The following is a 25,550-nucleotide window of genomic DNA, read 5'->3' on the forward strand; positions in this document are numbered from 1 at the left end:
GGGAAGGATAGGCATTTCCTTACAGAGGTAGTTCCTTTTAGAACTCTACACAGCTGGAAAGCTTATGCTTAGTTCACACTACAGAATTAATTGCAATAGATGCAGGATGGTCCAGCCCCGGCTTTGCAGATTGTCCTCATTTCAAATCCTAGCTCATAAAATTCTTCTCCCAGTATATTCTTTGGATGGCTCTGTTGGAAGAAAGTTTCCTCCATGTCCTTTGATACAAATAATTTACTCGGTAAGTTCAGGGAGTACCCTAGTGATATTTTTGAAGTACAGATTTTTCTGGTCTGTTCCTTTTCAACTTATTTGGCATAAATTAAAAAAGTCTAATCTATTGCATTGCCAGTTCCCTCCATAATATTCACAGTGGGTTTAAAAGTAGTGAGGACTGCCTTCTTCCAAGAGAACGACTAAGTCGCATGAATGAAGATCCAGCCATTAAATACTTCTGTATCAATCCACTGCTTGGTAGGCAAGTCAGGAAACCTACTGATACATTTTCCTACAAACTTAAAGAAAAGATTTTTTCACAAACAGAATTACTCCATTATTTAAATAGCTTTTTAGTGGCTTCCTCTGTTTGTTTTTGTTTGTTTGTTTGTTGGGTTTTTTTTAATCTTACATAACAAACATCTATGACTACGCATCTGAAATGTCACTGTTAAGGTAAACAATTGAAGGGAACTCAAAGTGTTTGGGACAGCTTTAATCCTAAGAGCAAGATTGGGAGACCTGGTTCCATATATGACCATATGACTTCTGTTCATTTTTTTACAGTTAATATGCAAAGTGTCTACTTTAAGAGCACTGTGTGGACGACATACAGAAAAGCTTATGGCATTTAAAGCAATATACCCAGACATTGTACGACTTCATTTTCCTCCACTTTACAAGGAGTTATTCACTTCAGAATTTGAGCCAGCGATGCAAATTGATGGGTAAACGTATCACCTAAGCACTTCTAGAATGTCCGAAGTACAAACATTAAAACAAAAGAAAGGAAAAAAAAAAAAAAAGAAAAAAAAAGAAAGAAAACCAAGACACTTTATATGGCCCTGCACAGACCTAGGGAGCCAACACACTGCACATCTCTTAGCGGTCGGGGTCAGGCGAAGGATGGGAAACAATGAAACAAAGTTGAACTTGTTTTTCTCATGCATATGATTTCCATTATGCCTACAAATATGGACCCTTTTTCTGTCTCAACTTCTCAATCCTTGACCTCTGTTTACACAGACTGAGGGTACTAATGTCAGAAGGTTGTTTTCTCTTGTAGTTCACTGCCCAGACTTTTGACAGAACAATCAATTTGTTGATCAGAACAGAGAGTCCACCTAGTAATCAGCGACTGGTGTGCATTGCAGAGATTTCAGCATCAGTTTGCACAACTTGCTCATTGTTTCATGAAGGACGATTTTTTTCACCTACCACTGTTTGCCAGTAGACAGAACGGCATGAAAAGGGTCCATAGCAATAGCAACAATAGCATTATAATATATTACAGGGTAAATGGGCATGAAGACTATATATAGCAAAAGAGATATTGTTTATATATTGTTTTAATTAATATAAAATGTAGTTACTGGTATAGCTTTTCTTGTTGAATTGATAAGGCACTTTCATTTTGCACCTTTTTCTTTAAATTAAATGCTAGCGTGTTCATTGTGTTGCATGTGCACCAGAAATTCAAGTTTAACTGAAAAAGGTTTGGCAGGTACTGGTACATTGGGAGGTATTTATGCTGCTGTTTTCCATGTTACTTTTAAAGAGAGGCTGGTCATATCCTGAAATGGTTACAGATTTTTTAAAAGAGTTGAAAATAATGACAATTTTCTAAATTAAAATCAGCTTTTCAGCTGTTAAATTCAAAGGTACTTTTATTTTCAAATCTTTCAAACCTGGATGTTTAAAATCACATGCCTAAATTCAAATTTAGGTGCACAAGTCAACAGCCTCATTTTCAAAGGTGCTGAGTTTCTGTGGTCAAAGTTAAACTAAGGAATTACAGATCATTTACAAATGAGTAACACAGCATCCTTGAAAATCAGGCTATTAAATAAAGTGTATTTCTGCCCACCGTAAATCCAGGTTCGAAGGTATTTACTCAAGTCTGTATCTACAGTAAAAGTATGTGTGTATGACATGTATGTGGAAAAGTAATTTTTATACATAATATTACATACTTTTGTACTCCATATCGTAAACAATGCCTTCAAACTCCAGCCTATCAAAATCCATAGGAGGTTTGTCTTTGACTTCAGTGAGATGAGACACTGGCCCATGTTCTTCCAGCATCCAGCAGTTCTATTTCTGGTAGCTGAACAGAGAAGTCCATTGCTCTCCTTATTTAAAAAGATGCACTTTAAAGTTTATCAGATGAGGACAGACTAACAAAGTAAAGGCACACTGTTGCTAGGAAAAAATGTTTTGTACTCTGTATAATGCCTGGAAATCATTACTATCATAAATCTGCATTCTGTAATTCTGAAATCGTGATTCCTGTATTGCATAACCAACCAATAAGCTGAATCTTGCAGTCTTTATTATTATTAATTACCATGCCCTTTTGGAAGAATACCGTCTCTGAGCAAATTTGGCAAGTAAACCTAGTTCTGAGGGAAGCAGATTCACAATAAACAACATCACAAAATAAACTGTGGCTCTTTGAGCCAGAGGTGCATAATTGGTTTGGATGAGATGAAGATGTATAATTGGATGCCTTGTAGGCCTACGCAAGTGAAGTTTCTGATGAAGTACATAAGAAAAAGCCAGGAACTTTAAAAAAGAAAAAAGAATGAGACAGTATGTGCTCCACTGCTATGACTTCCAAGGATGAACAATCTCTTACATGTATTACAGTTGTTGAGAAGTAACAGAAGTGAATAGAAGCACACAAGCCTCACTGTTTTAAAAAGGAGAGTTAGGTCAGTGAGTTATTATAAGCAAAATAGAGGTTTATTCTATGATTTGAAGATGCTTCCTTTGGGGTCAAATTGAGACATTTAGCTACGACACCTATTAAAAATTTTATAGTCTGCCACATCAGGGGAGCTTACAGCTATCGCTTGTCTCTGTGGTTTGGAAGGAGGGGGAGATGAGCGTCATATGTTTCCCCTTCAAAGCAGTATGCGTCCTGAGTGTGGGAGGGCAACACCTGCACCTCTGTGAGCACTGGGATGGAAGCATGAGAGGGCTTTTGGAAAAAGTCCATAGAGCTGTCCTTTTACTGCTCCATCCTGCCTGTTCCCAAAGAGGTGGCTCACGGCCCAGCACATGCTCTCTCCAGTCCCACCGAAACACTTTTCCTAGAATCATTGTTTACTTTATTGGAGTAACTGGCATGATATGGTACTTTCATTCTAATGTGTGTTCCTATTGTTAAAGCAACCCTTTTAACTAACAAATGTTTTCTGAATGTGACCAGCCTTAGGTGCTAGTCCTGTAAAGATCAACTAAACTTAATTTCAGTGTCTACTAATGAATAATGAAGTAAGACCTGTACTTTAGAGAGCAAGATACAATTCCTACTTCTGACAGTAAGTAGACTACCAGGCAAAATATTTGGGGATTAATTTTCAGTCACTTCCTTTTCTTACCTTTTCCTGATGAATACTAGTACTTTACCAGGCATCTAGGTGCCAATCGTTTTGTTTGGTATCTAGTTCAGCCTATTTACACCCATAAGTCATTGACAACACAGATTTTTGGAGCATTTACTAGTAAAATACATAACCGTAAAAAGGTTCCAGATAGGGCCTTAGCTGAAAGCCCTTTGCATCTTCAAACAGCTTGTGACATGATCTTCCAGGCCAGAAAGTGCTGTCATTTTTGTCCATGGGAGCTCCTGCATACTGTCACCTTGTTAAATCAGGCTGTGCATACATACCCCAAGTAACTCTGCTTTCCTGATGGCAGTTAACAGCCACTTGGCAATAGAATATTATTTTTGTTTTGCTCTTCATAGAGAGGGGGAAAAAGGGATACAGCATGGCAGATGTACTGATAAGACTTCTCTTGCCAAGGAGGCTTTTATGAAAGAGGACGTAGAATAACATCAGAGTGACTGGTCAGAGTGACGGCCATGTAAGAACCCAATGCAGCAGAGGAAAAGCACTCTGCAGAACCTCTGGGACTGTGGCCTGGTATCAGATGATCAACCAAATATTCAGTTAAAAAACATATTTGGGGTCAATGGATATTCACGTGAGTATTTTCATAATCTGCCCAGTTCACTACAAACAAAAACCTGAGGGTAGCTGAAGAGAAAGGAATAGTATGTTGGTTTTGAATGATCTGTTCCTTAAAGCCTGCAAAGAGATTTTCATTGGGTCTTTCTAGGAAAGAGATACTATACTGTCATTTGAACCACCCTGATTTACTTAACATCTCCAGCATTGTTTGATGTTTTAAAAACTATGGGATTAGGTGAAAAGGGAGGCTGTTTTTAAGTTTGGTTGTTCTTTATTAAAGCTTATCTATCTTAGTATGGATACCAAGATATCTGTGTGTGTATGTGCACCTGTGTGTGTGTGAGAGAGTACACTTGTGTGCGCACATGAATATATGCGTGGGTACGTGTGAGTGGCTGCTTCTAGGCTGTTAAGTGTCAATGGAATAAAGAAAATGTATTCAATTAAGTCAAAAATAGAAGGTGGAAAAAAGATTTATTCTATACAAAGCCTTGTCTGGACCACTTTAGAGAGACTTCTATTTTTTTAACCCTTCTATAAATGTTTGATGGCACTTGAAATATTCCTGCAATAAAATGTGATTTGTGTAAACATTAAAAAAAAAAAAGATTTTGTAATGTGAAACAATGAAAGAAAGTAATGTAATTTTTCTAAAAAACAAAAAAAAAAACAAATGAACGAACTTTGTATTATTTTCTTGATGGAATTTGTCTATTTGTCTTTGGAAAACTTTTTATTTCATTGAATGTGCCATAGTAGAGGTGTGTTTTTCTTTTTCTTTCTTTTTTTTGTTTTTTACATTTTAGATTAAAGGAATAGCTGTGTTCCGACATTCCAAAATGCAAGATGACATAGCAGTCATGATTAAAAGGTTTGATTAGTAAGCTTCAATCATCGTTGCTTTTTTTGCACATGTTCTTCATTCCTCTACAGTGCAATATGTACATAGAGCACTTGCGGGTGTAACCTTGATCCCTCAGGGAAAAATACATATTTGTACAGGATTTTTCTTTTTTTTTTTTGCCTTTTTTTTTCCTTTTATTTTTTTTGGTTGGATATTTTTTTTTTTTGTTTTGGGTTTTTTTTGCTAAGGAATGTCGATTGAATCACTTGTCTGTTGTTGAGGGGCAGCCAGATAATAATCCTAAACCACTGTCACAAAACATTGTTTAAATTTTGTGCCCTTTTATTATTTAAAAAGGAAAAATAAAAGTTATTTTCTGACAGTTCTTTGTGCTGATTGGTGAAAAAAAGGGTAAATAGACAAGCACCTTATGATTGACTTAACTGTGAATGACAATCCATCTCGTTATCAACAACAGAAGCCCTATCATTTTGGAGCTGGGGTTAAGAGTCAGAAACTAATGTGCTCAGGGATCTTCTAAAACTCTTCAACAGGGTGGCCAGTACTGCTGGTGGAACAAATTACTTTTTAAAAAATATGCTAGTATTTCTTCCCTTCCCCCCTCCCCCCAGGCACAAGAGAACTGGATATTTTTTTTAACTGAATGCTCTATGCGTGCCTCATTCTCTTACTCAGTTTTGCCGTATAGCCGCTCTTTGGTCTTTGTTTTGTTCAAAACAGAAGTACTCGAAACAGCGCAAAGGTTTTGCAATTACATTTTAGAAAATAGATTAATGCTGACCCATTAAATAAATGATTGAAATGAATTTCAATACCCTCTGGACATTTTTATAATGATAGGACTACTCTTCCAGCTGAATTTCAGTGTTTTGCCATAGAAAATGGGTTTTCAGGATTGAAATTATTGTCAGAGAAAACAAATCAGTTTATGATAGTACAATAAGAATGAAAAGGTAATCATTAGGTTTCAGCAATGGTGTCACATAGAAAGGAACATAGATCTGCAGGAATACAAGAACAATACTTCAGATGTTGTCTGTCATTGTTGCATATGCTTCATAGTAAAGCAAAAAACCTGACTGGAAAGAAACACTGAGGCTGAAGACATTTTCATATCTAGTAGATCAAATACAGCAATTCCAAGCGATTACAATGGCACCAAAATCCAGCAATGTCTAGGAAGTCTCCAAGTGCCAAACTGTAGGATTCTGGAAGCGTGTCCCAATTAGCCTTCTTTTATGGCTTCACATTCCTTTGAAAATGCAGGTAGAAGAGTTAATAAGCAACTACAAACAAAATGAGCAAGATTTCACGACTTTGGTTAGATTGGGAAGAGAGTGAATTTCTCCATCAAACATGTCTGTCTTCTTACAAAAAGCATCAGTTCTCCAGTATCTTAAGTTATTGAGGTTTTTTTCACTGGGTATATGGCTTCCAGTTGTTTACTTTAGGTTGCTTAATAAATAGGGAAAACTTTATTATGGTATTGCAAGCTGACGGTCGCATTTAGCTTGGAATGGCCTTCCAAGGCAGACAGCTGCTTAGCAAGTATGACCTCTTGATCAGTTTGTGTTCTGGCATCTTCAGTAGAAGAAAACTCCTATTGCTGATTCACAATAGAACCTATTCTTCACACACTTGTGTATCAATTAAACATACTGTTGATACATAAAATCTATAAGATGTTTTAACTATGTAGTGGGGTGATCCAAACGTTAAAATATCTTTTTTTTGGATTGGCATAGACATTCCCCAGTCTGTACTTGATGAACAAAACAGGTTGCACAGTACAAGCTGTGCAAACAATGTGTATTTTTTTTTTCCTCTACACATTCCTAAACTCCCCAATGTAGATAAACTTATAAATGTCAGAAACAGCATTTACTATCCAATATCTAAAAATAATAAGCAATTTTCTCTTGAGTACTCAGTATATAAAATTCTACCTGTGCTAGCTGATTCAGCTTGCACAGAAGAAACATCTTTATTTTCCTTAGCTGGAGAAATATAACTATTACAATTATTTTTTAATTATTAATACTAATATTTATTATTTTTAAAAGTTTCATCCATGAATATATTTGAATATTAGCCTCCTATTCTCTTAAATATTCCTGTCAGTAAATCATTTGGTGGAAATGAGGGCAAATGCATACAGATACCAAATACAACAACAAAAAGAAAAGTTTTAAAATTTAAATGAGTATTTATTTAAAAATCATTGCAGTATGTGCTTTAATCCTAGTACTGTGATAATAGCTTGCTAAATAATGCTAAGTCACTGGACTTGAGGGGAAAAATACGTAAAATTTAGGATAATATACAGTCTATCTTTGGAACTTTATTCAGGTACTAAATAGAATTTTAACATCAAAATAAAAGCTGTATTCTACCTTTTTCATATGTAATGTTGCTGTTTATCTTTTTTTTTTTTGCCTTTATCATTGGTAGAATATAGCAATAACTTTATAGCAATAAGTAGGCTATCCAAATAAGAAACAAAACATGATAAAGGCTTCAGATCAATACTCATAGGTTCATTTCTTCTGCCACAATATTCACTTGTATGTCTTCCCTCATAATCTCATTACTTCTTCAAGCTGAACTTCACAATCAAGTTGTTCAACTTGATGTGTGACATCACACCTTTTTGTTAACATCTGCATGTTTTTGGTGTTCATATGTCCTTTGTATACTCGTTTTCCTGTAAGTCAGTGTTTCTCAAGCTTTCTGAAAGCACAATCCCTCTGGGCTGTATTTCTTCATAGGGCCCTCTGTTGGAATTAACTTTTTCTAGGGCAGGGAGTGCGAACCAGTTGTAATGACTGGCGGCATTTCCTAACTGCAGGAACTGAGGTGCTGCTAGTACTTGGTAACTCCATGGCTGCTGCAAATGCTTGCAGCCAACAGCCAGCTCTTCTAGCTCCTCCACACTGGGGGGCTGAGCTGCATCCAGTAAGTGGGACAAGTTCCCTGGCCAGCGCACTCCTCTGCAGCCAGCACAACCACACGCTCTGCGCTGGAGAACCGAGCTGCTACACTTCATACAGAACCGAGCTACGTTTGCCTGACATCGTGTTTTGATAATAATCTTAACACTTTGGCAGCTTTCAAATGGTTGTGACTTTCAGTTTGAGAAACACTACCCTAAATTACCCCACAAAGTCTTAATGTAGATGCACAAACTTTACAGGAACTTGCAATCTGTAATGCTATCTATATCTAATGCAGAGAATTCATAAGCAATACAGTGAATTTTATTTCACAAAAAGGCATACGTACTGTACACCTTTCTAAATCCAAAATGTTCCTCATTTCTACATTGATTTAGAAACAAGTTACAGAACAGTGGTGAATATTTAAACTATTAGGACATTAACTGGCTGCTTCTTTATATGTAACTGTATTGTCTGCCTGCTCCTTTTCTGGAGATGTGTTTTTGTATTGGATGTTTGGGCCAATGGGAGGCTTCAAGCTACAATGTATTTTCCCAGATTAAATATATTTAACATATGACAAACCCCAGACAAGGCTTTTTAAAATGTATAAAGAACTGCAGTGTTAGGTGGTTTATTTGCAAACTGTTTTCAATGTTGTCCATTTTTATGGCACCTTTAACAATATTCTTGTTTCCAAAGTACAAAAAAAAGGTTAAAAATACTCTAGCCATAACTGAATGTCAAGCAATAAAAACAAATGACTTTTTGTGCATAGATTTAAAAGAAATACAAGTTTTAGACATCTGCATGTAAATGCAATCTCTTGTTTACTGCTTTCTTAAACTTGAGCAACTGATTCCTTATTTTACTACTAATTTAAGGACTTGTAATGGCCTGTAAACATTTTATCTTGCTCTATTCTTTCAACTCTAACTTTGTCTCTGCTTTGGAGTCATAATATTTAATGTTGTTCTGCTCACCTCTATACAGTTAACTTTTTGCTTTCATTCTGTATAGATAAAGTTATACTATAAACAGCCTACACAGTGCAAATATTTATCTGTTTATCAAATACCACATTATGCTGTATAATATCTGTTTTACTATATAATCTATTTTAGACATAGCTGTTTAGAACTAGAGTGTGCTATTTTTGTGTTTTTCTGATGTGTGGTGCTAGATAAGTTACTTTTGTGAACAAAAGCAAACAAACCCCTTTTATTCCTAGACAATACCACCTTTGGGTCTTGTTAATTTCACTGAGTATAACTATATATAAATATATATATATTTGTGTATATATATATATACACCAACTTATGCCCAACAAGTACCTGTATCAGAGTACAAGATTTGGGACATGGTTTTCTCTTTAAATGCATAGTGTCATTATATAAATTATTCTATAGTATATTTAATAAGGAGAAAATTACTTCACCGGTACAGATACTTGATATCAAATGTAGAATTTTTTTCTACATTATTAACATTATTAACGTTATTAACAATGTTCTGTCCAGCTTGTTATCCTTTTGGTTACTAAAACAGTCTGCCTGTATTGTATCAGAAAAAAGAAAAACATCTAATCTGCCAGTATAAAGTAATTACAATATGCTGTCTGTCTGAAAGGGAGGTAGTTATTTGGCTTGTTGGGAGAGTTCTATCCTGTCGTTGCATCTGATATTTATAGATGTTATTCTGCTGGGTGCCTTCCTCCCTCTTCACTTTAAATAGGATCTGTACACACTCAAACTGCGGATGTTACTAGGCCATGCCTACACACTTAACTCCAGTTACTGTAAATAGGAATTTTCTGTAAATCTTCCGTGATAGATGGATGGCTAAATTCAGTCCTTGGATATGCTTTATAAATCATGCATACATATCCAAGGACAGCCATTAGCAACTAAAGTTAATTAAGAAGTGGAATTTGCAATGTTTTGTCAGGTCTGGGGGTTTTGTTTTTATTTTTCATGTATACCTTAATTTACGTAGTCATGTACCCTTAAAAGTATTCCTATCCCCTGTTCCTTTCATTCTAGATACTGTTTTCATGTTAATTCTTAAAAACTGATGGATATCAAATATCTAACTAAGGAGGTAATTAACCTTTTAAATATTTATTAGAATTTTTCTGTAATATTACTGAATTTATAAGATCTTTAGCAAAGATTTTTGAGCAATTTATTAAATACAATGTTTCTGTTTACTGCACTTTTTGATAATAGAAGGTAGTGAATTTTAAAGCCATGGTTCTTGGCTTCCATGCACTGCTTTTATACCCTCAATCCAAGGAATATATATATATAAATAATTTTTTTTAAACAACAAACATACTGTTGTCCTAAAAATAAATACAAACTTTACTGCACCGTGGATATATTTTCATAAGTGGAATGTTTAACTGCAAACACTATCAGGACAATTATAAAAACCTCTTGAAGCTACAATCTTATTTAAATATAAGCCATGACAATTTTATTTTCCCTTGTTGATTTAAGTCACCTTTTGATATTTTCAAAGAGAAAAGGACTCGCTCTTAAATTTGTATGTACCAACCTATACATAATGCCAGGAACACGTGCTCCCTATTGTTTTAATAGTTTGATATATTTATGCAAACCATTTGGTTAACATATATTCTCCCTGTTTACTAAATGTTCAACGTAACAAGACCAGAATAAATGCTGATTATGAATATACATCAGTTTGAAGATTAAGCACATAGACTTCAAAAACCTCGTTGAGTGATATGCTCAAATTTCTGTAAATACACACAAGTTTAAATGCAATTATACTGTACATGTAAATATATGCTGTCTGTTATGTGTACAGTATGTATAAATTCCTTTTCTAGCCACAATAAAATGTAAGCCATCAAGAGGAATACTAAAGTGGTATTGTACTAAACCTTTGCTAATGATCTTTACCCAATCACTTAACTTTTCACTTTCATGGACCTTTCCAACTCACTCCTACGATAGCCTGCTTATATTCAAGTTTGTTATTTTACTCAGTCCCGAAAAAAGTATTTTGATTCATTTTGTAAATATGACTGTAAAAATAAGAGATTTAATGTTGTCTTTTAAATACTCCAATTTTCATTCTAATATGAATGTTGTTATATTGTACTTAGAAACTGTACCTTTAATATTACATTACCTTTATTAAGTGCATTGAACACATCGATTTTAGATGTGCTTTATGTACTGTTATCCTGTAATAAAACTTCAGCTTCTAATGGAAAAATTCGTCTTAATTTTTTGTCAGTAGCATCTTGTTTGTTTTTCTGAATTGTGGTTTATTACACTTATTCCTTAAGGAATGCACAGTTACAAAATCAGGCTGTGCTTCCAAGCATGTATATCAGAGCTGTTTAGAACATACATCACGTAACGTTTGGCAGCAGGGAAACAAGAAGACTCCCGAACACCTTTTAAGCTCCCCTTTTGGCCAACAAGAGCTTTAAACCTCCTTAGAATGAATGTGGATGAATCTAGCTTCCCTCTCCTTGAAGGTGTCTTCTTGTTTGAAATCACAGTTCACTGCATCAAGTGCAAGATACAAGAAATCTGGCTTAAGGCTGTCCCAATGACTTTGGAAATACCGCTTTGGGCTAGATCTAAACAAGGATTTGGGTATCAAAATTGATGTTTTAATACAATTTAGGCATCAAAATTCAAAGTTGCAACTCCCCTCTGCTGTCCTAACTTTGGGAGCACCTGAATGCCAGCAGCACGCTTGGTCATAAGACTTCAGGCATGCAATATTCTCCTTCTGCACCTACCCAGAAATGTCTCAGTCTTGACAGAGCTTTAACAGCTCAGTACTTATATGCCCGACCATGATCCGGAAATAGGCATTAGCATTCGTCTTTGAAGCACTGTATCTGGAAGCAGCCTTCACCTACAGATCAAGTCTACAAAAAAAAAGTAGTGGAAGTGATCACTTTCTTAGAACTGTAGCACTAAGTAGTGCCATTTGTTCTGCAGCAGCTCCATGACTAAAGCAGTCTTTGAGACATTGAAAATCCAGATTTAATTTTCTCATCCTCAGGACTGATTCCTGCCCAATCTTGCCACTCACAGGAGAGTTCCTAACCACCAAGATACAGGTTAGGCAACAACTATGTATGTTCAATATAAAATGGAGGAATTTTTCTGAAGTGAGAGACGAACCGAGGACTCCCATGCCTCCCCATAAGGAAAGCTAAACTGTAAGTTAGGAGGTGGTGTTTTTGACCCCCAACCATTTCACAGAATCACAGAATGGTTGATGTTGGCAGGGTCCTCCGGAGGTCACAAGCAGGGCCACCTAGAGCCAGTCGCCCAGGACGATGTCCAGCTTTTGAGTATCTCCAAGGATGGAGGCTCCACAAGCTCCCTGGGCAACCTGTGCCAGTGGTCGGTCACCCTCACAGTAAAAAAGTGTTTCCTGATGTTCATGTTTATGTCATGGAAGCAGAAAGACCACATGTAGGAAGTAGCACCATTTAAAAAAAAAAAAAAAAAGACACTGCAGGTTTTAGGGAGATGCAGACTGAAATAGAATTTAACCTGCCACACTCACAATCTGAGGTAAGTCTTCTAACCATTCAGCTATGTAACTGTTACCATACCTGGGTTTTGAAGTAAGATTACTCCTTACAAGGCTACCTCCAGGACTGGGCTCTGGGTGGATCCAGTAGGGAGACAGAAACCTTTCTGCTTCTCTGAGATACAAACCAAAAAAGGGCAGAATTAAATTCCAACAATGTCCTTAAAACTAATGTGCAAGCAAGCTAAAGGGACTCCTTTCTTTGTGGGTTTGGACATCATTCTGAATCATCTCGGTATTTTTATGTATTTTTGTATAGTGCCCCGAGTTTCAGTTACAGGACTAGGTGCTGTGAACGCTTCGATTGCTTCATGCCACAATCCTCAATTCCCTCTTCATTTCTCCATCTGTAGAGCTGTGAAGGGGACCACCTTTTTTTTATAATACCACAAGCAAATAAGTTTCCATCACCTAGACCTACAGGTACTAAGAATATTTGAATTCCACATTTTACCACATTGGGAAGCCCGATCATCAGAAAAAAGGTTTTGTGGCTCTGCCCACGTTAACAAGTGGGAAGTGAGCCAAGGAAACTGGAAGCCCAGGAGAGGAGGGAGGCTGATATATGCAGCAACCTCCGCAAGACACCTCAGCCCTCTCACACACGGCCCCAACCTCCCTCAGGGACGAACCGCCCGGCAGAGCCCGGCTCAGCGACCTCTGCGCACCCAGGGCGGGAACTGCCGCTCGAGGCACCCAACGCCAGGTCAGGGCCACACCTTAGTGAAGAACGTGGAGTCGGAGCGGAGCCCACAGCGCGCAGAGGCCCTAGGCACAGTTCATCTCCCGGCGGGACGGGACGGGGCGGGGCCGGCCCTGCCAGGGGCGACGGGCCGCGGCGGCGGCGCGCCCTCACCCCCACCCTGCGGCGGCTCCCCCTGCCACAAGATGGCCGCCGCGGCCCCGCCAGGAGCTGCTCGAGCCCATGTTGCCATTGGCTGGCTCAGAACACCTGATCCCGCGCGCCGGGCCCTCTGCTATGCTGATTGGCCAACGCCGTGAGGCAGGCTCACGCGGCAGAGAGACGAGGAACCGGCGAGTACGCTTCCCCGGGGGGCCCGTCAAGATGGCGGCCAAAGGGCAGCTGCTGACCTGGTAAGCACGTTCCCCCCTCGTCCCCCTAACCTAGCAGGGCGCGTCTGACGAGCGGCGGGCGGGAAGCCGTCCCCTCGCTCCGCGCTGCTCCGCCCGCCGCGCGGCAGGGACTCGCATGCGCCCGGGGGGGAGCGGGCCGGCCCTGGGTTCCCGCGCCCGCCTGGCTCCGCCCCGTCGCTGGGGGAGGGCGGGGCGGCGCCATTTTTTGTCGTTCTCTCGGTGGAGGAAGGGAGCCGTGAGTGTGCTTCCCCCGAGGAAGCGTTAGCCTCTGTGTTTATGTATGCTCAGAAACGAGGAACGATTGAGTAATGCACACCCACGATCTGGATCTGGGGCAGTGGCGTTGTTCTTGTTTTTAATACGAAAAGCCCTACAAAGAAGTAATTCGGCTTTTTAAGTCTAGAGAGGTAGGCTGGTTTTGAATCAGTTCATTCGTGAGGAAGACAGAAATAAATCTTTCCTTGTGCCTTTCTAAACAGTTTGGGAAGATTGGCATTGTATAAACTCTGTACACTGGAAGGGCTATATTAAAAAAAAGAGAAAAGAAGGTAAGGTCTGTGTAGAAGACAAAATATTTCTTCTGGAAAATTAAAACCAAAAGATTGTTGTATTTTTCTCAAAATTCCAGCAAGTTCAGCCCAGTGTTTGGTTTTGATTAATGAATATCTGAAAGCGTGTAACTCCATCAGAACTTCTCTCACCATACCTAGAATTTATATCCTGTATTAATTAAATTGTTCTTTTTGGACTGTGAAGAACATGTGTATTTTACTATTGAAAACCAGTAGGGAATTAGTATATATGTAAATTCCTTAAAGAAGGAATGTAGAAACACTGTGTAGATGGCCTTTTTTTTTTTCCTTTAATAAATAATTCTGTTCTTTGTTTCTCAGGGGTAGATGTGGCCTTTAATTTTTTGTGTATTGCAATGTTCTTGTTTTGTTTTTAGTTTTATTTTGTTGTTGTTGTTTTATTATTATCCAGGGATATTTCACCAACAAATGGCAGTGAAGTATTTTTCTCACGTGAAATTTATGAAAAATATTCATTGGCTCCAAGCCTTTCTGAACTGTGGCATTTATCAAACAGGTATATTCTATTATGTTACAATTTTGTGCTGTTTGTCATCATCCTGTTGATACATACCCTTACTGTTTTGGGGAAAGCTGTATATTACCCAGCATGCAAGGATTTGTTACTGAGTCATTGGTCCAGCAGTTGGTCTGTGCTTTACCTATTATGAAACCTCAGAAAGTGGGAAGAGTCTAGGTTGGGACCTCTGGTCTTTCATGTCTTTTGGGGAGTGGGGTGGTATTTGGGGGGTTTTGGGATGGGGTTTGGGTTATTTTTGGGGGGTAGTGCTTGTTGGTTTTTTGCTCTCTTTTACGTACCAAAGAGAGATGAAGTTTGACCCACACTCTTAACTGGTCACGGTAAGGATCCTGTAACCCGTAAACCAGACCTAATTCTTTTTAGAAATTAATGTCTTGCTGTCTGTCCATGTCTTCTCACTTTGGAGAAGGCTGATGATACTGTACATTGAAATCCTTTTTACCTGTATCTTTTGGAAGTAGTCATCACCATTTACATAAAGCCAACAGTGTCTAAGGTGCAGTGAAGATGCAATTAATTCCTTGAATAAGGAAGAAACTGTATAGAGTGTTAGCTGAAGGGTGAGAAAAGAGTCTTAGCTGAAGGGTGAGAAATTAAATTATGTGAACACCGGTGGTACAGGTAGTATTGTTTGTGCAGTTTTGATGTCTTTTTTGATTTTCTTAAGTTGAGGAATTAGAAAAAACTTTTGTTTCACATAGTGAAAAACATGCTGCTGAATTTTAAAAGTTGGAGGACTGTATTTAGGCTATTGTCTTTTTTTCAGAATTCATTAAGCTGGTAGGGAGGTACAAGTGGCAAGTGTCTCATGGTGAATGAGCATTCACACAGCAAAGAATGTGGATGGGAGATCAAGGTAGTGACTGTGCTCTAAGTGGGGAGTTCAGCATGTGAAGAAATAATTTGTTCTAAAGGGGAATTACAGTATTTTTATGAACTGACACTGAGAGTGCACATTTGAGGGGAACACCTGTCTCCATCACGTGACTATATCCCACATCTTTGGCTAGAGAAGGCTTTTCTGGTTCATCTCTGTAGGAGCAACTTTCCTTGAACTGGCAGAGATGAGCACAGCCCTCACAGCTTGCTACTGCGTACACTGGATATTACTGCAGGATTCTTCCTTTAGATGATGTAGAAAAAGGGTTTCTGGAGTAGACATGACTGCACTCAAGAGTGGGATTGTGTTCAGTTGTGTGTAATAGAAGTGGGTTTATAGCCAGAAGAGAGGTTGCAACCAGAACAATTCAGAAATTGATGGAACTAGGTTGTATGGCTATAGTCAAGAGGAAGAGAAATGGAACCCGTTGGGGCAAACGTGAAAGTAAAAGCTGGCGGAAATTTGTCAATTTTTATATTGGGGTTTCTGATAGATATTTACTAAAGTGTATGTTCTCTCGCCATAGAAGCTGTGAAGGCAAGTTGCTGATAAAATGAAGGGGAAAAATTTAAGCCGTCAGCTCAAATAAAGTATAAAGCTGTAAATATGGACAGAAAAGCTCTGTCAGATTATTTTGGTTTGCACCCTGATGAAGACTGTGACAGCACTGCATACTGAAATGATCTTGATGTGCTGCCATTTCATTCAGTGCTGAATATAGCCAATTTAAGCTGCTAGAATTTCTTGATGTTCCTACATTGGCATATCTGAGTCAGCATCTTGTCGCTGCTGCTGCTTAATTAAATTTGCCAGTTTGTGCCACGAGGATGGACACTTTCTCATATTCAGAGAGACAGCTGTGAAGTATTATTAAGAACTGTGGACGTGATACTGCTGGGTTTGAAAAAACACTTGAGATGTTTTCTACTGCTGAAATCGTATCTCAAAAATATGCTTTTTCCAAGATGAGCAGTTAATGTTCATTTTGTTAACCTTAATTATTTTATCTCTTAAGAAAATAGAGCAGGGCTAAGATGGCCTTCATATACTGGAGTTGTTTTAAGAACCAGCTTTATAACGTTACTTCTTTGTTTTTGTTAGGGGAGCTATGCCCCTTGCCTTAGCCCAGTATTATTTTTGGCAACTGATTTCAGCATTGTTTAGAGTAGAAGATGAAACTCTTGAATTGTGTGCTCTGATTTTAGGAATTTTTTCATTGAAATCCAGAATTTCTATTGTTACAATTAAGTAGTTTTAATTTACTTTTTTTACAGTGAAAGAAAGGCTTTTTCTAGTTGAGTCTTTCTCCTTTACAATCGTAACTTTGACTCATAAGTTAGACCTTTTTGAGTGCAAACTGTTTCTGAACACCAGCCGTCAGTGAATGACAAAATGTTGAGACTCTTTATCTTTTCATTAATAATGAGTGTTTCCAGAACAAAGAATCAGAGTTTTATATTTAGCTTGTCACCTCAATATTGATTATACAGACTAATATCTACACCATTTTGGTTTTTAAAAAAAAAATATCTTTTTTTTTTTTCATCATTAAACCAGTGGCAAGCCTGCTGTTGGTAGTAAGGGTTAGTCTGATTGTCCAGGTGAAGTTTCAGAAGGAGAAAATTTCTATGACATAGACTAGGAATTGGAATAGTATAGTATCTCACAGTGCATTTTGCTGGATTTGAAGTTTAGGCTTGCATGACTGCCTCTATTAATTCTGACAAATATTATTATTTATGTGAAAAGTATGAGTTCTTTCATTTATTACTTTTCTTTCAGAGAGGCAAAGAGAAATGTGGAGGCATTGGCAAACTCTTCAGAAAACAGGCAGACTTGCAGCATGCAGGCTGCAGATCCAGTTGAGGTGGAGGCTAAAGGCACAACTGATGATCATCCTTTTCCAGAACCTAGACTCCCCTATCCATTTACCTCTTGTTTGACTGAGAAGGAGCAGAAAACATACTTATATCTGATGACTAAGTACTCAAAGAAACCCCTCCATTTTCAAGTTAATGCAGCAAGTCAGAGAGAATTATTCACGTATCTGGTAAGTGTGCATATATGTACGTAGGAACGTTGTAGAGGGATTCATACAATTTTATTACAAAGAGTTAAGGAAAATGTAACAAAAATGTTTTTAAATTCAATTTGTTGTAATTTCCTTTTAACGTAGTATTATGAATGGTAATAAAAGTTTAAAGTATTCAGGATAACACTTTTAATACAAATTGAAAGCGTATTTGCTTATTTCATTGGAAGTGCGTGGGTTTTCTGTGGATTTTTTGTTTTGTTGTGGTTTTTAGTAGTAGTCTAAACAACTGTTGGTAAGTGTAGATCTTTGATAGCTGATCAAATGCACACCCACCCCCCCAAAAAAACTCATATTTTTTAATGAGAGATTGAGAGTTGACCTTAATGTGATTTTAGCATTTCATAATGGCATGTAGCAGTCTTGTGTAATGTTAGGAGATGGATACATTTTGATGTGATCTTTGCAAGCACCCTGTAATGCAAACTTTCTTCAGTAGCATGTGAGGGGACCTATGTGTTGACCTTCTGTGCTTCACACTTGCTACTTAGTCTCAGCAATGCTGTTTAAATAGTGAAAGGCTATGTCTCATGTTGGTTGGAAGTATCATTGTAGTTGAATCCTGTATAATGTAATCAATCAGCAAATGGTTTTGAGCCATTGCATTTGGTTTTCCATGTTTCCTTGTTAAAGCTAATTCTTTTATTTTATGCTGTAACAATGGGACATGACAAATCAGTACCTACTGAGTTATTGTTACTTATAATGTAATTGCTAATGAAGTCAGAGCTCAGGTATCTTTGTGGCTCTGTCATGTAAACTTGCTCCAACAATGTCTGGTAACCTTTCTTTTTATAAACCACCAGTGTATGATTGAAAGAAGCTTGCTGTTTGTTGCGGGGGAGGTGTTTTGTTGTTTTGGGATTTTTTTTTTTTTTTTTTTTTTTTTTTTTTTTAAGGAAATGCACCTTGCAAAAACCATGCATCTGCAAAGACTTGCCAAATTGAGCAGCAAGTGGAATCTGTGTCCTCCCTTGTACCATCACCTGTATTACCTCTCTGGAAATTTTGCTGGTTACATACCTAGCCTACAGGATTCCATTCTGTCTTTAAAAGTAGATTTTTCCTTCCCCCCAGCAAATGAAAGAAGTAGTAAATAATGAAATTGCAGAATTTATGAAGTTTGCCCAAAATGCTGCAAAAAGCTGCGCCCAAGATTATGATACCATCTCTGAAGATGCACTACGTTATACCGAGGTAATTACCCATACTGTGTTTAATACCTTCTCTTCTTAAATAATCATATTGGAATTGTGCTTAAGATACGTAGGCACTGCTCATGGGGTCCAATGTTCCCTGAACTTCTGCTGATTCCATGTTGGCATGAGACATGGAAAGTAGCCTTTTCCTTTATGCTGTGCAGCATGACTTGGCCCACAGTTTATTGTAGCTAATAAGATACGATATAAGTGAGGTCACTGAATACAATACTGTACGAAGATTTAGTCATCAATTAAGTAGATGACATCTTTATATTTGGGAGGGGAGAAATTACATTTTAAGTGTGCATTTACATTAACAAGCTGCTCCTAAGTATACACTACTGGACAGAATGTTAAGCTTTCCTCCACAGTAGCATGCTACAAAGTCACTTTAATCAGAGGTTACTCAGGCTTTAATCATAATCATCTCCAAGTTCATGCTGTGTTAAATATCATCTTTGATGATTCTAAAATCAAACATGAATGCAACTCTATATATCATTCTTGGTTTAATAGCACATTTTGAGAAAAGAATTCCAGAATACAGGTTCGTTAAACTTTCCAGCAGTGGGTTGACTTGCTCTTGTTTGTTTTCCTTATAGTGTCTTGCTTGAATTGAAATGGCGTACTTATATACTTTTTGTTAAAATTTCAGTCTTTTCTACTAAGTGCTGCATCGCTTTCTTTTACAGAATAACACAGAAAAATAAATGTGTTTACTAGAGTAGAACGTTTCATTAAATTCAGAAGGATTGCTTCTATTTCACCATTAACACTTTTTATTACATGCTCTTTCATGCACAAGATAAATTCGTTCTCCCGTTAACACACGGTTTGGGCACACGTGAGGACAAAAATCTTGCTTTTTTTTTTTTTCCTAAAAATTGGGATTGGCTTTGTAATTTTGTATCTTACACTTGAGTCTGTTTTTCTAAGTGATGTTGTCTGGTCACAAAATGTCTCCAAACTTGAAGTCGTTTTATAGTTAAGTTGATATCCTGAGATAAAAATGAAACGGAGGCACATATTTAGTTTTAAACAATACTTGCAGAAGTAACTCATTCTAGTTACTAAATAAAACCTAAATGTCTTAAATACATAATTCATATATCAGAAAAAATTATCTTAGGATCTAGAGTTGACATGAAAGCAATTTTCAATACATATGAAATCTTATGTCTCTACCTTTGCGACTTCTACCTAGGCCTAGTGTAAATTGGGTAGTAACACAAAAAAATACCAGTCCCTCTAAAAGCCAAGATAAATGAACTGAAAAGAAAATAATTACCTTGTTTAGCACAGTTGAAACTGTACTAAACTTTTTTTTTATGATTGGTTTGAGCCTGTATGCATACATTGTTAGCCTTGCATATAAAGGGTTGAGGAGAATTTAGAATATGTTTCAGTTCTGATACCAGTGATTGTAAGATTTTTACAGAATGGTACTTGTATCTCTAAGTTTTTAAATACTGTCTCTAACTGGAAAAGTTGAACAAGTCTGTTAGCAGTAATTGCTAAATATATCTGTGTTCTCTACAGAAAGTATATGCAAATGCAACTTGCAATTGCAGAAAAAACTTTTAAAAATTAAATTCTTATGAAAGATACAAATGCATAAACTATTTTTTCTTTTTATGTTAGGAATTATTACGTGCTTGTATTGGACATGCACAAAAGTATCCTGAATTTTACACACTACAGGAGATCATGAGTATCATGGGAGGAAAGTTTCATACGCAGTTGACCTTCAGGCTGGAAAAAAATCTTCTTGTAATGGTAATATCTTACATATACGTATTGTTTTGGTGTTATTTTCAAATAAGTAGAATTACATTTGGATTGTGTTATGCAAGGATTCAGGTTTTTTACAAGTATTATTCAGTGGTCGGTTTAGGGGTTATAATTTATAATTAAAATTGTTAATGAAAACATTGATGAAATTATTTTGGTACTAGTAAGGCTGTTAACACCCTTCAAAAAGGTTGCATTAATGGTAATTTTTTTTTTTTTTTACTATAACACTAACTTTATAATGCACCTGCCTAAATTCTTAATATTTTTCTCTATAAGAAGTGCACTGTTGGGTCAGCATGATTTCAAGTTAAAGCTATTTTCTGATACTACTTGATTTCTTCAAGGGTACGGCAAGACGTGGTAAAACAGATTTCCCTACCATGCCTGTTCAACTGCCCACAGACTACAAAACTGTTACATCTATTATAACTCCAGAAAAAAAGGCTTCTATTATGCACAATGTAAGTAACCTTTTTATTGTCATTTTTAAGGCTTATTTTGTAGAGGAGAGCAATTTGGTCCTTTTTATGTTTCTTCATACAGTTTTTTCATATTTTTTTTTCCTAATCTTACACATCTTGTAGGATAGGAACGTATTCTGTATCATTATTTGTTTAGTATTTCATTTATAGCAATCACATTGCCCTCTTCAAAAGTTGAGTTACTACCTTTTGGGGCTAGCGCCTCTTGAAGGGACTTCCTCTGTTCTCTAAAGGAAACATTAGAGAGGTCCTTAAATTGGAACACACTGTCTGTGAAATCTGGATAGAATTGTTTATTACAGTGTTGTTCCTTTTAAACTTTGCTTTGCAGTTTCTAAGCTGGCCTCTGTGTGTGTGAGTGTGTATGCATGTATATAAATGCATGTAGGTGTAAAGGCTTCTGATTTAAGAAGGAAGTCCTGAGGGTAGGAAGAAGTACTTTAGACTGTCTAGTTTTCTGAAAAGTTGATTAGGTTAGCTTACCCTGGGAATTTCTTTTGCTAAACAGCATAAACTCCATTTCTGAGTTGAACAATTTTTAGATTCCAGTCCACCTTGCTGTTAAATATCTGATGTTTCTGTTTGTGTTCTTCTACAGAGGACATCAATGAGGTTTTCATTCTGTGGAACTTATTTTTTGTGACTGTTTATTCCAGATAATTTGTTATCCATTAATTTAAGGAGTTTGTTCACATATCAAAACCCAAACTTTCAACAGAGGCACTGTGATTGCAAAGACACTTTTGCTTCAGAAGGTAGCAGAGGTGACACAGGAGAATGATATATGCCTCAAGAGTTGTTGTAGCTATAAATAGAGAATATTTCTGATGAAGTCTCAGGTGGCAGAAAAAAGAACATAGCTAGACTTTTCTTATTTCTCTCTCACAGTCCTCAGTGCTCCTGGGCTTCTGTTATCTTCTTAGTCCTTGACGTTCTCCTCCCACCTCATGAGCATTCCCAGCCTCCTCTCTTCATGGAAACCTGTATTCATAATGTTTAATAATTTTATCATTTCAGTTCTGAATTTGTATTCTTCATGGTTTTTTATATTTGTTTTACAATTCTTTGTATGTAATCTGTATTCAAACAACTGTGCAGTTTTAACCATACTTTTAAAGTTAGATGTCTTTTATTGTGATACTACTTAACTCATAAGATCTGTAACATAAGTGTGAGTGAATCTGGTTTGGGGTTTTTTTTTCCTTCTGCAATGGACTCCCATATTTTATGATCATCCAAATTCCTATTCAACCTAGTAATTCAAATTAAAAGGAATGAACTGAAAGATACAAGTAAAGAAGATATATTTTCTCATGCTGCAAGGTGGATGCATAAGATTCAGCCAAAAATCTCCAGGGGAAATTTTTTCTTTTTTATTTGATTCTGAAGCCTGGCACTGTGGTGGTATTTGGGCTTTTGGTGTGGGGGTTAATCCATGTTTGTTTGGATTTGGGCTTTTTCTTATGAATTTAAATCTATATGTGTATTTCTTAAAAAAAACTTTAAAAATTTAACTTTTTTCTGTTTAGGATATTAGTTCAGATTCAAATGCAGAAAAACTTGCTTTGAAATACTGTCCTCAAGTTGTTTTAAATAATCAGTCATTATTTACTTTACTGAATAATCATGGACTTAACTACAAGGAACAATGGGAAATTCCAGTTTGCGTTAAAATGATCCCTGTTGCAGGTATAGTATGTTTTTGTTGTAAAAATTACATTTTTATCCATGGAGACCTTTATATATTCTCATAATCCTTTTCGAGCAGACTGAAGAACAGGAAATTAGAAGATCCAGTAAAACCAACTGTGGGAAAGTAGAAGATAGTCTGGTTTAGTTCACACAGTAATAGAATAGTTTAATTTTGACTTTATTTAAAGAAGAAAGAAGCTAAGGTTAATGAAAATCATAATTGTAATTATAAGCTCAGATTTTTACCTTTTCTGAAGGAAGCAGCACTCTAGAATGCAGCTATGAGAAAATAGTTTCTCTTAAGTACTTCCATGTTTTTAATTTAAGGAATCAAACAAAGTAATAAAATTTGACTTACTTCGTTCACACATTTTAAAGGGCAAGAATCTGAAGTGAATATTTTCAGCTGTCATCTGGTAAGGAGTCAGAGACCTTTGTGTTATAAAGAAAAATGTTTAGTTTAATCAAAGTTATTGTAAAAAAATGAACCTTAAAAAATCCATTGCTATAGTTTGTACTCTGTTTTCAAGGAGGAAAGCTGATAGCAAGGTAATTTCATAGTTTTCTACACCTTGTTCCACCTTGTTACTGAGAGTAGTAACAACCTCTAGAGGTATCGCCAATAACATTGAATTTGGACATACAGCTATTTTCCACTTGGGGAAAAAATAAAAATCAGTTAAATGTCCTTTTGCTTTTCAAAACTGTAAGCTCTGCTCCTTGGAAAGAAAACAACTGCATGAAGCTGTTAAAGTTATCAAGTGAAATTATTTCAATAAGCTAAAAAAAAAAAATTCTGAAGTTTTATGAAAAAAAACAAACAAACATTTTCTGGAATTAAAAGGACCTATTTTCATCATAGAATAACGAATGAATAATGAATGTCCATGGAGATCACTTTTCCCAACTGCAACAAAAAATGTTTTGAATAAACTGATTAACTCACCTGAATGCTCTAGTTTAGTTGTCAAGCTCTCCATCAGTAATCTGAATATAGATTTCCTCACTTCTTCCCCCCCCCCCCCCCCCCCCCCCCCTTTTTTTTTTAATACACTAGGGCTTTTTTCATTATGAGTATTTATAATGGTTATTGTCTTGGAATGTCTGTGTTCTGTGCATTTCCCACAAATTTGTATAGCAGACCTCTGGATAGTAGTAAATAAGCTATCAAATATCTGCAAATCCTACAAATTTTGCACTTTCCTACATGAGATTAAATTACTTTATCTGTAAAGACATGCCTGACTCCTTTTATATCAGCTTTACAGTTTTCAAACTTGAGTTTGGATCCAAAGTTAACACCTAAAGGGCATTCAGAATATGTTAGCAATATATAATGTTTCTTGAAGGGTTTCTCCTCTCTTTCCTTTTCTACCTTCCCTGTAACCCACCTCTTGCATTAATTATATTTTTTTCATCCTCAGATTTTTTTTTTCTAAAACACTGATACTATGTTCACCATGTGCCTTGCTTTCTGTATAATATTGGGCAGGGTATCACTGTTATTTTTGGATGAATCTATAGATGATTCATATCTAAGTGTGTTAAGATGTAAACAAAAGAGTGGGGCAGCAGAGCCCAGACATAGTTACTGATTAGAAGAAATATAACCTGCAGCCATTGCTTTTGGACAATAAGACTTTAAAAAAAAAAAAAATTTTTTTTTTGAGGTTCATCAAAGGAAGCAGAAAGATACTTTTGGAAAACAGAATACATTTGATGATACAATACAGTATAAGGAATGATGACTCCTAAATTATTTTACAAATTCTCTGTTTAGAACTGCATTTAAAATATGATCAACTGTTAATGTGGTATGTATTGCTGCTGCAGGATCCTAATAATTCACACTGTATCTGGACATACTTTTATTTTCTATTGCTAATGAATGAGAGGATAGTTTTTCACTTCTCCTGGTGTGAATGTGGAATGGATTTGACTATAATTGGAAGTTGAAAGATTTATTATTTAAATTATACAACAATCTTTTTCCTTTCATTTAATACATAGTCAATCTCTTTCTGTTCTTGAAAAGGTAGCAAACCAGCTAGAGTGATTTATGTTGATTCACCTCTGCTGAGAAAGGAAATGACAGTAAGAGAGAGGAACCAGATCTTCCATGAAATTCCAATGGACTTCCTAGCAACTAAAACGTCTTATGTTTCGATTTCTGATGTGTTGATGGACAAACCAGCTGAGGACAATCTGTTTCAGTGGGATGTATGTAGCTTCATCTCCTTGTAAAAACAAACAAACAGGAACAAAAACCTATGTTATAATTCCTAAGTTACTTGTTCTGTGATGCAGAAGGAGAATTTAGGTTTCTTGTTGGTAGTTTACTGCTGAGTTACAGACCCTATGTTTTAAAATGTCTGTCTGGTTCCTTTAAATGCTTCTATTACATCGGCATCCTCAGCTTTAATGTTTACTTCATTAAAGCATATTTTGATCAGTTCATTTAAGTGGGAAAAGTTCTATGAACTTTATTTCTCTTTTGAAAGGCCTTTCTACTCCTAGGTCTTAAGATATTCTGTGTTAAACACAGGCATTTTTCTTTTCTACTGCCCCTCTCTCCCAACAGTCAAAATACAGATACTAGAACAT

General features: G+C 36.5%; 2 protein-coding genes across 20 annotated transcripts in view; both read left to right on the forward strand.

Annotated features, from left to right (window-relative positions):
• RORA (RAR related orphan receptor A) overlaps positions 1-11,249 on the forward strand; it is a 391,429-nt gene extending 380,180 nt beyond the window's left edge. For all 4 annotated transcript variants that reach the window (XM_030015694.2, XM_030015693.2, XM_030015695.1 and 1 more), the window contains one exon: positions 784-11,249. In XM_030015694.2, coding sequence (XP_029871554.1) covers positions 784-948 — 165 coding nt within the window. In that variant the 3' untranslated portion in view covers positions 949-11,249. The remainder of the gene's footprint in view (positions 1-783) is intronic.
• A 2,345-nt stretch (positions 11,250-13,594) lies between these two features.
• ICE2 (interactor of little elongation complex ELL subunit 2) overlaps positions 13,595-25,550 on the forward strand; it is a 52,341-nt gene continuing 40,385 nt past the window's right edge. For 11 of the 16 annotated variants that reach the window (XR_003923588.1, XR_005932545.1, XR_005932546.1 and 8 more), the window contains exons 1-8: positions 13,595-13,691; positions 14,676-14,780; positions 17,467-17,734; positions 18,854-18,973; positions 20,620-20,754; positions 21,117-21,233; positions 22,784-22,943; positions 24,982-25,166. Coding sequence is in view for 13 of the 16 variants with exons in the window: in XM_030015690.2 (XP_029871550.1) it covers positions 13,663-13,691; positions 14,676-14,780; positions 17,467-17,734; positions 18,854-18,973; positions 20,620-20,754; positions 21,117-21,233; positions 22,784-22,943; positions 24,982-25,166 (1,119 nt within the window). In the remaining 3 variants the exon portion in view is untranslated. The other 5 variants (XM_041123944.1, XM_030015691.2, XM_041123945.1 and 2 more) reach the window with 5 other exon arrangements.

This window comes from Aquila chrysaetos, chromosome 5, assembly GCF_900496995.4.
Source record: "Aquila chrysaetos chrysaetos chromosome 5, bAquChr1.4, whole genome shotgun sequence".
Classification (NCBI taxonomy): domain Eukaryota; kingdom Metazoa; phylum Chordata; class Aves; order Accipitriformes; family Accipitridae; genus Aquila; species Aquila chrysaetos.